Source organism: Schistocerca serialis, chromosome 7 (genome assembly GCF_023864345.2).
Source record: "Schistocerca serialis cubense isolate TAMUIC-IGC-003099 chromosome 7, iqSchSeri2.2, whole genome shotgun sequence".
Lineage (NCBI taxonomy): Eukaryota > Metazoa > Arthropoda > Insecta > Orthoptera > Acrididae > Schistocerca > Schistocerca serialis.
Window position 1 is genome coordinate 529,248,625 of NC_064644.1, and position 13,963 is coordinate 529,262,587.

At 43.0% G+C, this 13,963-nt stretch overlaps 1 protein-coding gene across 1 annotated transcript in view; it reads left to right on the forward strand.

Moving 5' to 3' along the window:
* The first annotated feature begins 2,005 nt into the window (after positions 1–2,005).
* Positions 2,006–13,963, forward strand: part of LOC126413208 (modular serine protease-like) — a 201,043-nt gene continuing 189,085 nt past the window's right edge. The window contains exons 1-3 of the mRNA XM_050083105.1: positions 2,006–2,090; positions 5,160–5,211; positions 5,292–5,408. Coding sequence (XP_049939062.1) covers positions 2,006–2,090; positions 5,160–5,211; positions 5,292–5,408 — 254 coding nt within the window. The remainder of the gene's footprint in view (positions 2,091–5,159; positions 5,212–5,291; positions 5,409–13,963) is intronic.

Genomic DNA, 13,963 nt, shown 5'->3' on the forward strand with positions numbered 1-13,963 from the left:
GGTTTATTATTAGAATACTAGGGAACTGCAGTCAGTCTACAAAGGAGATTGCTTACAAGCCACCCGTGCGACCCATATTATAACATTTTTCAGGTGTGTGGGACAGGTACCAAGTAGGACTAGCAGGGGACATTCAACATATGCAAAGACGGGCAGCACGAATGATCACAGGTTTGGATGACCCGCGGGAGAGTGTCACTGAGGTGCTGAAAGAACTAAACTGACAGACTCTTGCGGATACCTGGATACTGTCCTGAGAACATCTATTGATAAAAGTTTCAAGACCCGGCTTTAAATAATGACAGTATGAATATACGAGGGCTGTTCAGTAAAGAATGATCATAATTTTTTTATGGTCGTAATTTCTCGCGCTAAAATTTAATCTTATAATATTCTGTTAGCTTAATGTGCAACAAACACGCGGTAGTAGTTTCATTGTTGGAACTCCTGGTTCCCGCCTGTGAGAGCAAGGCAAGGTCAGATATGTCCAGTATAGCTTACCGCTGCAATGGAGGTAACACGCGAGGAACTATATGCGACTTTGAAATTCTGCTTTCGTCTTAACAAATCTTCAGCTGAGGCCCATACAATGTTACAGGAGGCCTGTGGAAAGTTTGTTCTTCCCTACAGCACAGCTCGGAAGTGGTTTAAAATGTCTAAAGAGGGGAGACAATCAATTTCAAAGGAATGTGGACCCGGTGCTCCAGTTAGTGCTCTTACGGAAGAAAACATCAACACTGCTGCTGTGATTGTGCGAGAGGATCGACGGATTACCTTAAGATCACTTTCTGAAATACTAAACATTTCTTTGGATGCCGCCCACACGTTGCACGTTGATGTCAGAAAAATTACACACGACACGTGTTTGTGCGCGATGGGTTCTAAGACTTGAATCCCGAACAAAAGGGCATTCGCGCGCAGGTCTGCATGCAGTTAAAGTTGATATTAGAGGAAGATCCGGAGTTTCATTCAAATGTAATCACTGCTGATGAAACTTGGCCACATCATTTTGATCCTACTAGCAAACAGCAAAGCTCAGTGTGGAAATCTCCTTCATCACCAACCCCCCAAAAAGCAAAAGTGGTTGCTTCTGCTGGGAAAGATATGGTCATCTCATTCTTTGATATTCATGGAATGGTTTATCAGCATGTTGTACCTGCAGACGCAGCAGTAACTGGACAATACGACAGGGATGCCCTGAAAACATTGCAAGTCCATAGCAGGCGCAAAAGACCATATTTCCGTGAAGCAGGCTGGATGCTGCACCATGATTATGCGCGGCCACATATCGCCAATGTTGTTGCTGAATATCTTGAAATTGAAGTGCATCCCCTACCCTCCCTATAGTCCGGATTTAGCCCCACGTGATTTTTTTCTGTTCCGTAACATGAAGAAACACCTTCGTGGGAGGCATTATCAAGCATCAGAATCAGTGGTGAAGGCTGCGGAGGCGATTTTGAAGGAACTCTCAATACGATTTCCAGCATGTATTTGAAGACTGGCAGAAACTTCGAGAAGGACCATCAAAATTATGAGGATAAGCAAAGACATGCTGTCAAAAAAAAAAAAAGTGATCATTCTTTACTGAACAGCCCTCGTTTTACAACCCCTTGCATATCGGTCTCGTAGCGATAGTAAGGATAAGATTAGGTTAATCACAGCACCCACAGGGGCATTATAACAACCATTTTTCTCGCGCTCTGTACGTGAATGGAACGGGAAAAATCCCTAATAACCGATACAGTGGGACTACCCTCTGCCATTCACATCACAGTATTTCGCAGAGCATAGCTGCAGTTGTGGGTACAGGGTGTGGCAGAAACAATTATCTGTTTTAAATTGCGCGCTATTGTTGAACACGGCCACTACCTGACGAAGGTGGTCCTCAGTTCTCCTGAAAACCCAGTTGTCGACATATCTCTGTGTTCTCATTTCTCTGGCATTCCCTGTCACTAACGGTATTTGTCTTCCCAGCGATCGCTACATGGGAAGCTTTCGGTTCGCTATGCAGGACCTGCGTGCTGTCCGTCAGTGCACGATGGGCCTCCGTCGAGGGCAGTTGGTGATTGTATTGCTGCTTCTCACTGCTTGTAAGTTACTGCTTGTAAACACTGCTTACGTTACAGTCTTCAATAATATTGATCTTAATGTAAATTGTATCCGTTTACAGACTCAGTTGTTGCGGTATGCCTTCAAGAACGACATTACAGCAACATTACAAATTATCGGTACAATTTGTTCAGATCATACATCCTGTTTGTATTGAGATCTGTCCCACACCAGTAGGCCTGCCAACTACAGACCTTTACCTCGTTCGTAGACACTGGGTGTTACTGCATTTGCCGTTAGCTAAACCTTCGTATTTTGTAAATACTGTTCAGTGAAACGGTAACTTGTAAATACTGGTTCATGGAACTGTAACCGTCTCCGGTACAGAAAAAGCGCCATTTTTGTTTGTATCAATTATACGCGTCTCACTTTTGGTATTCACGCTGTTAAGACAGTATTGCGCGGTTAGTGAGGGGCCATTGACGTCTTAATGTTCCTCAACGATAATACAGTAATCGTGATACACTTCCAGGACGCGAAACAAATCTGTTCTGCAGTCAATGCCGCTTCGAGGACTGTCGCACAATTCTTGTACTGTAGTTTCAAATTCCAAAGTTAAATTTCAGATACCAACACCTTAATAAATGGGGACGAAATGTGCAATGAAAGGCAAAACCCTCAGTGCATTACATCACCCACACTCACCTTTTAGAAATAATCCATTAAGACGTCAGATGTTCCAAGCCGGTGGAACGTCAAAGTTTCAGGATGACAACTCAACTCTGCATCTATAAAATGCGAAATACATTAAGCTGTGTGGTACGGACAGAAGCGACATTTACGGTTTGTGTAGTGAAGTTAATTCCTCGTTCAGTTCACGGGTGCACTTTAGGTAGAATGGATCTTTGCAAACTATTGTTAGTTTACGGTCATCTAGGGTTGCGAAATCTAGAGAGCTGTCAAGTATAATTTTCTCGATTCCGTTCTGGTACGGTCTCTTGTAGTTTTCGAAGTGAAGTGTAACGAGGTGTTTTATTGTCTTGTCAGTTGAGATGCTTATGCATTTCTACATCACACCCCGGCGTGACAAAAAATAAATTCTGCAGTTTCATGCTCACCCGTTAGCACGACCTGATACAGACACCGTACTCATCAAAATTATTCATTAATCCCATGGTTAACGTATAACCATTGAAATGGCGCTGTACCAACGAATAGTTAAACAAAGGGAAAAACATCCACACCTAGCGCAAATAAGAACACACCCTACCAGAAAATCTTTTTTCAACGAAAATTCCTTACATGTCGGAACAATCAGCTACAGTAACTTATATCGAGGCAAGAAGGTTTTTTGAAGTTACTTGATAGCAAAGAGACACATAAAAAATCAGGGTATTGCCTTCTAAACACTGTTTTTCTGTTTGTATGTAGTCTGGGTGTTTCTTTTCTCAAGGTCTGACAGACATTTTCTATTATTTTAGTACCATGCAGTGCGTAGAAAACAGTATTAGGTTTCGCTTCTGTCATTAATTATATGAACAAGTTACAGTTATAATTCCTCAGTGCTGGCAGATTCTGACTTTTTGTTAGATGGATGACCCATCATAGCCTCACTTGTACTGTTCAGTAACGAGCAGTGTGGCGAGAAAGGAACAATCTGTTGACTTTCTGTGAGACTCAAATTCAGACTCGTACAATGTCTTTCCATTGAATTGCAGCACCCCTGTATCCCTCCATGCTTCTTATGAATCGCAATGAATTGACCTACATAACTCTTACTGTAAACTTTCTCATAGATGACCGTAGTTAATTTGCAACCTGCTTGGAGATACAGTAAGAACAATTTTTCTTTAGCCAGCATGTAGTGGTGTTTAACATAAAGCTAGTCGAAAGACCTGATAATATATATATATATATATAGTTGTTATATCATGTATGCAGAGCATGAATTATGTTTCAGATGATTGGCATTTTAAAATTCTGTATAGAGAAGGTTTTTCCTTTATTTTTCTCCCTGCCCGTGTGATTCATCTGGCTTGAACTCAGTTTTTAACGTAACATATTTCAGTAGTGAATAGTCTACCACCAAAATTGCCAACATATACTGTCCCAGAAGCAACCACAGAAGATACTACACAGTTTGTCACTTGGGTGACAACTGAAATTGCACACTTCAGGAATCAACATGTTCTGATGTGTGTCTGTGTGTTGAATTTCTAGTTGCTGTGGTGAATGGCAACTTGCTCTGAATGTAGAAAAATGCAAGTTGATGCAGATCAATAGGAAAAGGAGTCCTGTAATTTTAGAATACAGCTTTAGTAGTGTGCGACTTGAGACAGTCACATCAATTAAATATTTATGTGTAACTGTGAAAAGCAATGTGAAATGGAATGACACCATAAGGATGGAAGTTGGAAAAGCTGATGGTAGACTTCAGTTTATTTGGAGATTTCTAGTAAAATGTAATTCATCCATGAAGGAGACTGAATGTAGAAAAAGTGTAGAACACTAGTGGAACTCATTCTTGAGGAATGCACTAGTGTTCAGGACCTGCACGAAGTTGGATTAAAGGAAAACTTCAAAGCAATTCATTCAAAAATGGTGCTGCCAGTTTTGTTACCAGTAAGTTGGATGAACTCGTGAATGTTACAGTAATGCTTTGTGAACTTAAATGGGAAACCCTGGAAGGAAGGAAACTTTCTTTTTGAAAAACTGTTGAGAAAGTTTAGAGAACCAGAAATTGCAGTTGATTGGAGAAAGATTCTGCTGTCACCAATGTAAATTTTGCATGAAAGACATCAAGACAAGTCATGTGGAGGTAATTGTCTCCTTGCTCCATTTGTAAGTAGAACAGGAAGGGGAGTGAGTAATGGTGGTAAAAGGTACCCTGTGGCATGCACTGTATTGTGACTTGTGGAATATGTACATAGATGTAGGTTTACCTTTGTTACCAGTGGAACTACCTGTAAATTTTCCCACTGACAAAATCTGAAACACACATATTGCACTTAGGTGTTTGTAAAAATCTTTATTCTATGTACATTTGGCATCTGGTGACTTCACAATATTTTGACTTCCAATATTTCTGAAAATGTTTATTTCTGTTACAGTTTCTTCTACAGCAGAAAATTCCGTGTCCAGAGTAAAAAGACAGGACTGTGGGTAAGTGATTCTCATTTTCTGGTGTCTTTAATTGCAGATCAATCAATATCATGATTCTCTTTAACCAAAACAAATTACAGACCACAATACTTCCGGTGCCAGAATGGAAAATGCATAAGAAACTTCAAGGTTTGTGATGGAGCTGCCGACTGTTCAGATAAATCTGATGAAAGTAAAGTGACTTGCAAATCAAGATTGTGAGTATTTTGCAATTTATTATGTTTTCACATTTTATTGAAAGTTATCATTCACCAAAGAAGCTAATGCTTTGGACTAGTCAGCTACTACATATATGTGCTGTATGCATCAAATGGTACACATAGAGATAGGCACATGGTTGTTCCTTATTGGAGATTTAATTTCTAAAGTTCATAGTAAAAAAGTATAAATGATTGACCACTTCCTTTATTTTCTCTTCGTCATGCTTACTACACTACTATCTGGCTACCTGATTGTTATTCTGGATACCTTCCTATGCACTATCATGCCCTTCATCCATGTCACTATAAACAATATCTCTCCCAATGTCCTTCTGGCTGCAAACACACCACCTTGTTCTTTGTACAGGTAACTGTCCACATAGTTCTCCACTCCTGTTTCCAGGGGACATTATTCAAACTGGTGACATATCTGTAGGCATCTGCATGGCACCCTCACAAGCCAATCTGTTTTGCCACATATATGAATCCTTCTTAGCTGCTCAGAAATCCCACCTTGTTCTTTGTACAGGTAACTGTCCACATAGTTCTCCACTCCTGTTTCCAGGGGACATTATTCAAACTGGTGACATATCTGTAGGCATCTGCATGGCACCCTCATAAGCCAATCTGTTTTGCCACATATATGAATCCTTCTTAGCTGCTCAGAAATCAAAATTAATTGTGTAGGCCACATTAATTGGTGATATCATCATCTGAATGCAGGATCATGATATTCTATCCTCATTCCTTTCACCTGTAACATCCTTGGTCTGACATGTTTTGTCTGGTCCTCTTCAGCTCAGCTAACCACCTCATTTGACATTGATCTCAACCTCTCCATTGGCCCCATAAAAGCCACTGTCCATATAAAATCTACCAACCACCAGTGATACCTCCTTTCCTCACCAAACACTCACTGCCATACAGTATAACCACAGGTGGAGAAAACATGTAGAACAGAGAAATCCATTACACATTATTTTGATACTCTACCTAGTAAGTCCTTTACTGGCAGGTGCTGTCCACTAAATCTACTCAACCATCAGATCTGCATTATAGTCCCAAAGCCCCTAAGAGATTAAATTAGATTACATTAAATTAGGTATACTTTTTGTAATCTAGATCCCTAGTGTGGAGATACTCTCTAGGATGTAGAACATACTGCAAAACAAGGTTACATAATACATATTTGAAAAAAGAGATATGCTAATGTTCCTTCTGCAGATCCTTGATATTATTAATTGATTCTACTTCAAAGTTTGTCTTGGACGCACATTCTATCAGAAATGTTACATATTTTTTTGTATATCCGGATTTAGATTTCTGTATGCATTAAACAAAGCAGGATTTCTTAGAAACAAAACTATTTTCTTTGTCCATTTATTGGTTTTCCACATTATCTCCCAGTACAAAAGATATTGATCATAACTTTATTGTACATCACAATACATTTTTGATTGTGTATGGTTTCCCTTGTCGAGTTTTTTTCCTGGAGCAACCATGGATGCATTGTGAATTGTTATCTTTCTCACCTCCTTTTTGTCTTTCCATACCTGCAGCAAAATGTCACCTTCTCTTTGAAATGTAGTGTCACCTTTCTTTAGAGGTTTACTTTCTGTCTGTAGACATTGAGGGCGGGAGATCTCTACTTGTTTGTATTGTGACACAAACTTTTATTTTCCTTTCTGGAAGTGTTTTGACAATTGCTGTATTGTTATAGTAATTGTCTTGATTAATGTGGTGCCACATGCCAAGGTGAGGTGAAAGCACAGAGAGAATAGTGTCTTCAAACTTTTTTCCTTCCCCAGTGCATATTTCTAGATTGGAGATATATACACTTATACTTTTTCAAACCCATACAAACAAGCAAACCATACCTGGAAACAAAGCTGTCTTCTCCACGGTATCATTGCTTCATCAAGAGAAATCTCCAGTTTGGGTTTTGTATATGGTCTGAAATTTATCTAGGTGGTACTTTAGTACAGGTTCAGTTTTGCGAAATCTGTTTTCCTGATTACTCTGTAAGGAATTATCACTGAAATGCCACAATTTCCACATCTGTTCAAATCAATTTGCTTGCCAAAAATTTATGTCTCTGTTAGAGGATCTGTTGACAAATAATCCTTCAAATAATCTTTTTTTATTTACTCCATCAAGACAATAATGGCCAGATATTTTTCAGTGCCAACAGCAGTGATATTCAAAAATTTGGGAGACTTGGAAGATGCTTTATAATGGTTTATGTTTTGTTTGTAACAAAAGTTCAATTGTGTTGACATCTGATCAAACAATTCATTCTCTAGAAATAATTCCACAGTGCTTATAACGCTATTGACCTCACTGGGAAGGGTTTTACTCCCGTAATTCCTCTAAATACTTCTAAAATAATGATCTTGTCCTTCTTCAGCCAACTTTCACTGTCAGAAGCTCCATCATCTAAATCATTCATAATTATCTCACTGTGGTTTACTGTAGCCGTATTATTTTCTTCTTCACTTCCCCTACCACTGTCAGTAATATCATACGTCTGAATCACTTGGGACATCAAAACAATTGTTTGCTAACAGTTTAACTGTTTTTATGCCATATCACACAAGGCAACAACTGTAGTACTGAATATTTTGCAGTACTGATTGTGGTTGGTAAAGTGAAAGATAAAAATAAGTTCATAATGTTGTTCAATGCACTGAACCCTCCAATTCATGTATAACCATTTGTTAGATTGAAGTAGTTATTGGGATGAGCAACAGGTGTTAGAAAATGCATGCAGAACAAAAAAAGTAAATTTACATGATCCGCCCACAACAGTTGGACGTGGAAGCATGGAAATCTACAGGAGCCATATGCAGTGTGTTAACAAACTCCAAGTTTGGTAACAACAGCCTTCACCTGAAAGATAAATGTCATTGCCATTCCTATTATGGCCAGCAACAACAGTGTTTCACATCAATTGGCCCTGCCCCCAGTCCTTTTCTGAGTGGGGACTGCTGTAGTAGCACTCAAACCTGCATAAACCCACTTTCATTGCAGTTCTCAGGAGCAAGTGTAAAGCTTGTTGCCTCTGCTAAGACGTGCCGTTTTGTGGCCATCTTCTACTGTGATGCCTTAAAGTATTCAGCTGGAGGATGGAGTTACCAGTTAATGCTCCGAAGTGAAACTTACGCCCTGGGACAGCTTCCCAGAGTGTTCGCAATTTGCAGGGCTCAAGTGATACTCCTCCCCCTATGGATACAGGGTTTAGAATAGGCCTGAGGTATCACTGCCTGTCATAAGAGGCAACTAAAAGGAGTCTCTCACTTTTCAGCCCTATAAGTTCAAGTCCAGTTTTATGGTTTGACTTGGCACTTTCCAAATTCTACAGAAGTGCAAGGCATATGGTGAAGGATGCCTAACGTGGTGCATGAGTTACTCTAGTGCCCTCCTGAACTTCTTGTCATGGCTTTGCATCTCCACCTGCAATTGAACTATTTGGGTAAGAACACTTTCTGAGGTATGTCATCTTCTTCCTTTGCTGTGGCTGGGTGGCGCCTGTGGGGAGAGACCCTGATTGGAGTGGGTGACATCAGGGAGGATGGCCTGCAATGAAGCAGACTAAGTGATCTCTTGATGGTGGCTGTACGACACCAACAGTCCCTGAGAAGGGCAAGATCGAGTACAATGCTGACAGATATGACTCTAAATCGTTTTCCTCCCTCACTACACCACGGGGGAACGTAGCACTACAGAAAGAAGAGAGCCATATTCACCTCAGTACTTACTCTGTAACACAATGAATGGGAACTCATTTCTACCTATGAAGCCTCAATTTTTTGTTGAACATCTTGAGGATAAGTTTGGGGAACTGACAGCACTGTCCAAGATGAGAAGTGGTGTAGTCTTGATTCAGACAGCATCCCCAGCCCAATCCCAGGCGTTACTCACTTGTGACCAGCTGGGTGATATTCCTGTTTCCATCACTCCCCATAAAAGCCTCTACATGGTCCAGGGAATGATATTCCATTACGACCTCCTCTTGCAGTCTGACGACGATCTCTGCACCAGTCTAGAATGGTGGGATGTTCATTTCATCCGCTATGTTTACAGGGGACCCAGAGACAACAGGGATGCTACTGGTACCTTCATCTTGGCCTTTAAGGTTGATTCATAGCCTGAAAAGGTCAAGGTGATGGTTTACCACAGTGATGTTAAACCATATGTCCCTCCCCCTGTGGGATGCTTTAAGTGCTGGAAATTTCGGCACTTATCTTCCCGCTGCACTTCCAATGCCACATGTCGAGACTGCGGAAATCCACTGCATCCAGACACTCCCTGTGCGCCTCCTCCCACTTGTATCAACTGCAGAGAGCACCACTCCCCCTGCTCGCCAGACTGCACAATACTCCAAAAGGAGCAAAAAATCATGTAGTACAAGACCCTGGACCAGTTAACTTACCAAGAGACTAAACCTAAACTTGAATGATTACACCCCATTCGGTTGATGTCCACATACACTGCAGCTACATTGCCATTGCCATCACAAGTACCAGTCGTACCGCACTCTGTGCCATGAGCAGTGGGCTCTCTGGGCCTCCAGAATACATTTGTCCCCTTGGTGGTAGGGGGAAAATCTCCTTCCATTGCTCCCAAAGTACTTACTTCAGGAGCAAGGCCAACCGCGCCCCCCCCCCCCCCCCTCACTCCACCAAACACAGGGGTCATCGGTCCCCTCCCCCCAGCTGGAGGAGCAGCAGCCTCCTCCAGTTCCTCTCGTGTGGAAGGGTTCCTCTGGGACCCTCTTTCCCAAGGTCTCCACTAATGCCACAGCGGACACTTGCCAGTGGCTGCTGGACGAAGAGCTTCACGGTCTTCCTGTGTGCCTGAAGCTACTTCAGAGAAGTCCTTCCAGCAAGCCCCTAAAGAGAAGTGAGAGGGCAAGCAAACAAAGAAGTCTGCTAAGAGAAAGGACCCCTCCGGTGCCCCCAACACCACCACTCCCTACCAGTCCTGCACCTGTGGATGAAGTGGAGATCTCGGCATCCCCTGAGGACCTGGATCTGACTGATGTCTCATCCACAATAAGAGTGGATACAAATACTCAGTTGGTGGTAGCAGGTGACCTGAGGCATAACCAGTCTCATGATAATGTCATCCTCCAGTGGAATTGCTGTGGTTTTTTCCACCACCAGGAAACCTGGTTCCCGGCAATGCAGACGCCTGCCCTTCATGGCTATAGGGAATATTACAAGAACCATAGTGACTATAATAGAGTGTCAGGTGGAGTTTGCGTTTATGTCCTAAACTCAGTATGCAGTGATCGTGTGCCCCTTCAAACCCCTCTTGAAGCTGGGGCTGTCAGAATAAGGACGACACAGGAAATAACTGTCTGCTATGTATATCTTCCTCCAGATGGTGCAGTATCCCTGAATGTGTTAGGTGCACTGATTGATCAACTCCCTAAACCTTTCCTATTTCTGGGAGATTTTAACGTTCATAACCCCCATGTGAGGTGGCACCATGCTAACTGGCCGAGGCAGAGATGTTGAAAACACAGCTCGACCTCTGCCTCTTAAATACAGGGGCCCCCAAACATTTCAGTGTGGCACATAGCACATATTTGTCCATTGATCTCGTGGTTTGCAGTTCTTTGGCCTTCTCCCATCTATCCACTGGAGAGCACGTGACGACCTGTGTGGTAGTGACCACTTCCCCATCTTTCTGTCACTGCTCCAGTGTCAGAACCATGGATGCCTGCCCAGATGGGCTTTAAACAAGGCAGACTGGGATGCTTTCACCTCTGCTGTCACCATTGAACCTCCCCCACATGGAAACATTGACGAGGTGGTTGAGCTGGTAACTTCAACGATCATTTATGTGGCAGAAAACACGATCCCTCGTTCTTTAGGGTGCCCCCGGTGAAAGACAGTCCCTTGGTGGTCACCAGAAGTCGCTGAGGCACTTAATGAGGTCAGCGAGCTCTAAAGCGGCATAAGCGGCACACTTCCCTGTAGCACCTCATAGCCTTTAAATGGCTCCTTGGTCATGTTCACCAGCTTGTCAAAAGAAGGAAACTAGAGTGTTGGGAGAGATACATCTCGATCATTGGGTGCCATACGTCACCTTCCCATGTCTGGGCAAAGATCAAACGAGTTTTTGGGTACCAGACCTCAACAGGTGTTCCCAGTGTGAACATAAATGACATGCTATCTACTGATGCAAATGTGATTGCCGAGCACTTTGCTGAACACTGTGCTCGAGCCTCTGCATTGGAGAATTACCTCCCAGCCTTTTGCACTCTCAAACGGTGAATGGAAGGGAAAGTCCTCTCATTTACTACACGCCACAGTGAACCCTATAACACCCCATTTACAGAGTGGGGGCTCCTCAGTGCCCTTGCACATTGCCCCAACACAGCTCCTGGACCAGATCAGATCCACAGTCAGATGATTAAACATCTCCCGTCTGACTACAAGCAACATCTACTCATGATTGTCAACTGGATCTTGTGCAATGGTGTCTTTCCGTCACACTGACGTGAGAGTATCATCATAACAGTGCTCACACCCGGCAAAAACCTGCTTGATGTGGATAGTTATCAGCCTCACCAACGTTCTTTGTAAGCTGTTGGAACATATGGTGTGTTGGCTGTTGGGTTGGGTCCTGCAGTCACGTGGCCTACTGGCTCTGTACGAGGGCAATTTCAGCCTGGGTCGCTCTACCACTGATAATCTTGTCCCCCTCGAGTCTGCCATCCAAACAGCCTTTTTCAGATGCCAAAACCTTGTTGCAGTCTGTTTTTGATTTACGAAAAGCGTATGACACCACCTGGCTTCATCATATCCTTGCCACATTATACGAGTGGGGTCTCCGAGGCCCGCTCCAGATTTTTATCCAGAATTTCTTGTCACTTCCTACTTGCCATGTCCAAGTTGTTGCCTCCCATACTTCCCCCCCATATCCAGGAGAATGGGGTCCCGCAGGGCTCTGTATTGAGTGTATCTCAATTTTTAGTGGCCATTAATGGTCTAGCAGCAGCTGTAGGGCTGTCTGTCTCACCCTCTCTGTATGCAGACGACTTCTGCATTTCGTACGCAAGGCATTATGTGCTGGACATCCATCATACTGATACCACGTAAGCATTCTGCTTCTTAGCGGCACTTCACCTAGAAGAGGAGGAAGAATTCATCTGAGGAAGTTGACATACATTGAGCTGTTCAGACCACCATTGATAAAGTAAGGGCCAATAACTGTAGTGCCAAGCATCCCACACCAGACGTTAACTCTCCATTGATGCTGATTGATGTTCTACCTGCCTAAGCCATTGTGGGTTGTTGCTGGACCAATAATGCATGTTCCTTGTATTTACCTACCCTTCATTTGAGAAGGAACATTCATCGATAAATAGAACATAGGAGAAGTAGTTCAGGTAGGCAAGGATATGCTGTTGTGCCCACTGACAGAACAGAACACGATCCTTGAAATCATTGATCACTAACTGACAACCTCAGCTGCCGACAGGTGTTGTTGTTATACCTCTATGTGGACAGCTGAAAATGTGTGCCCCGACCGGGACTCGAACCCGGCATCTCCTGCTTGCATGGCAGATGTATCCGTCTGAGCCACCGAGGACACAGATGAATAGCGCGACTGCAGGGACTTATCCCTTGCACGCCTGTCGGCAGCGGAGGTTGTCAGTTAGTCATCATTTATTCCAGGGAAAAGCTGCACGGTCATAAACAGTAACTGTTCTTTCGAGAACAAGTTACTGTCTTCAGATATATAGTTAAAGGCTACCCAGCCATTGACCTTTCATCTGTGCAAATGCGCACAGGTTGCCCAAACTCTTACGGGAATCGCCAACGCGCGCGCGAGCAAATGAGTGGGTGGGCAAATGTCTATAAGGTACAATACATATGTAGAATTGTGGACAGTTGGGAATGTGAGTCTCACAGGAAGCGTGCAAGGGATAAGTCCCTGCAGTCGCGCTATTCATCTGTGTCCTCGGTGGCTCAGATGGATAGAGCGTCTGCCATGTAAGCAGTAGATCCCGGGTTCGAGTCCCGGTCGGGGCACACATTTTCAGCTGTCCACATCGAGGTATAACAACACCACCTGTCGGCAGCTGAGGTTGTCAGTTAGTCATCATTTATTCCAGGGAAAAGCTGCACGGTCATCAACAGTAACTGTTCTTTCGAGAAAAAAGTTACTGTCTTCAGATATATACTTGAAATCATTCCCATGCAGTTCTTAATGTAGGTGTACATGGTAAGAATGGAACCGGTGATGTGTAAGAATATGATGTACAGTGGTTTTAGGAATGCCAATCTCATGTTCAAGCTGTCATGTGCTCACATATGGATTCATAGCAACGGAAGCGAGAACAGTAACTTCGGCAGCTTTGTCTGTGAGTGTTACGACAATTGCAGTGTCGTGGGTTGAAACTTCACGTTTCCGGAAGCATCGCAACAAGATGAGAAAACATCTGTCAGGGAGGTGGGTTCTTGACAGGATACCACTCTCTGTAAAGTTCCGCTGCCTGTGTAGCATTTTGCCTACCTCCAACAACAACAATAAAA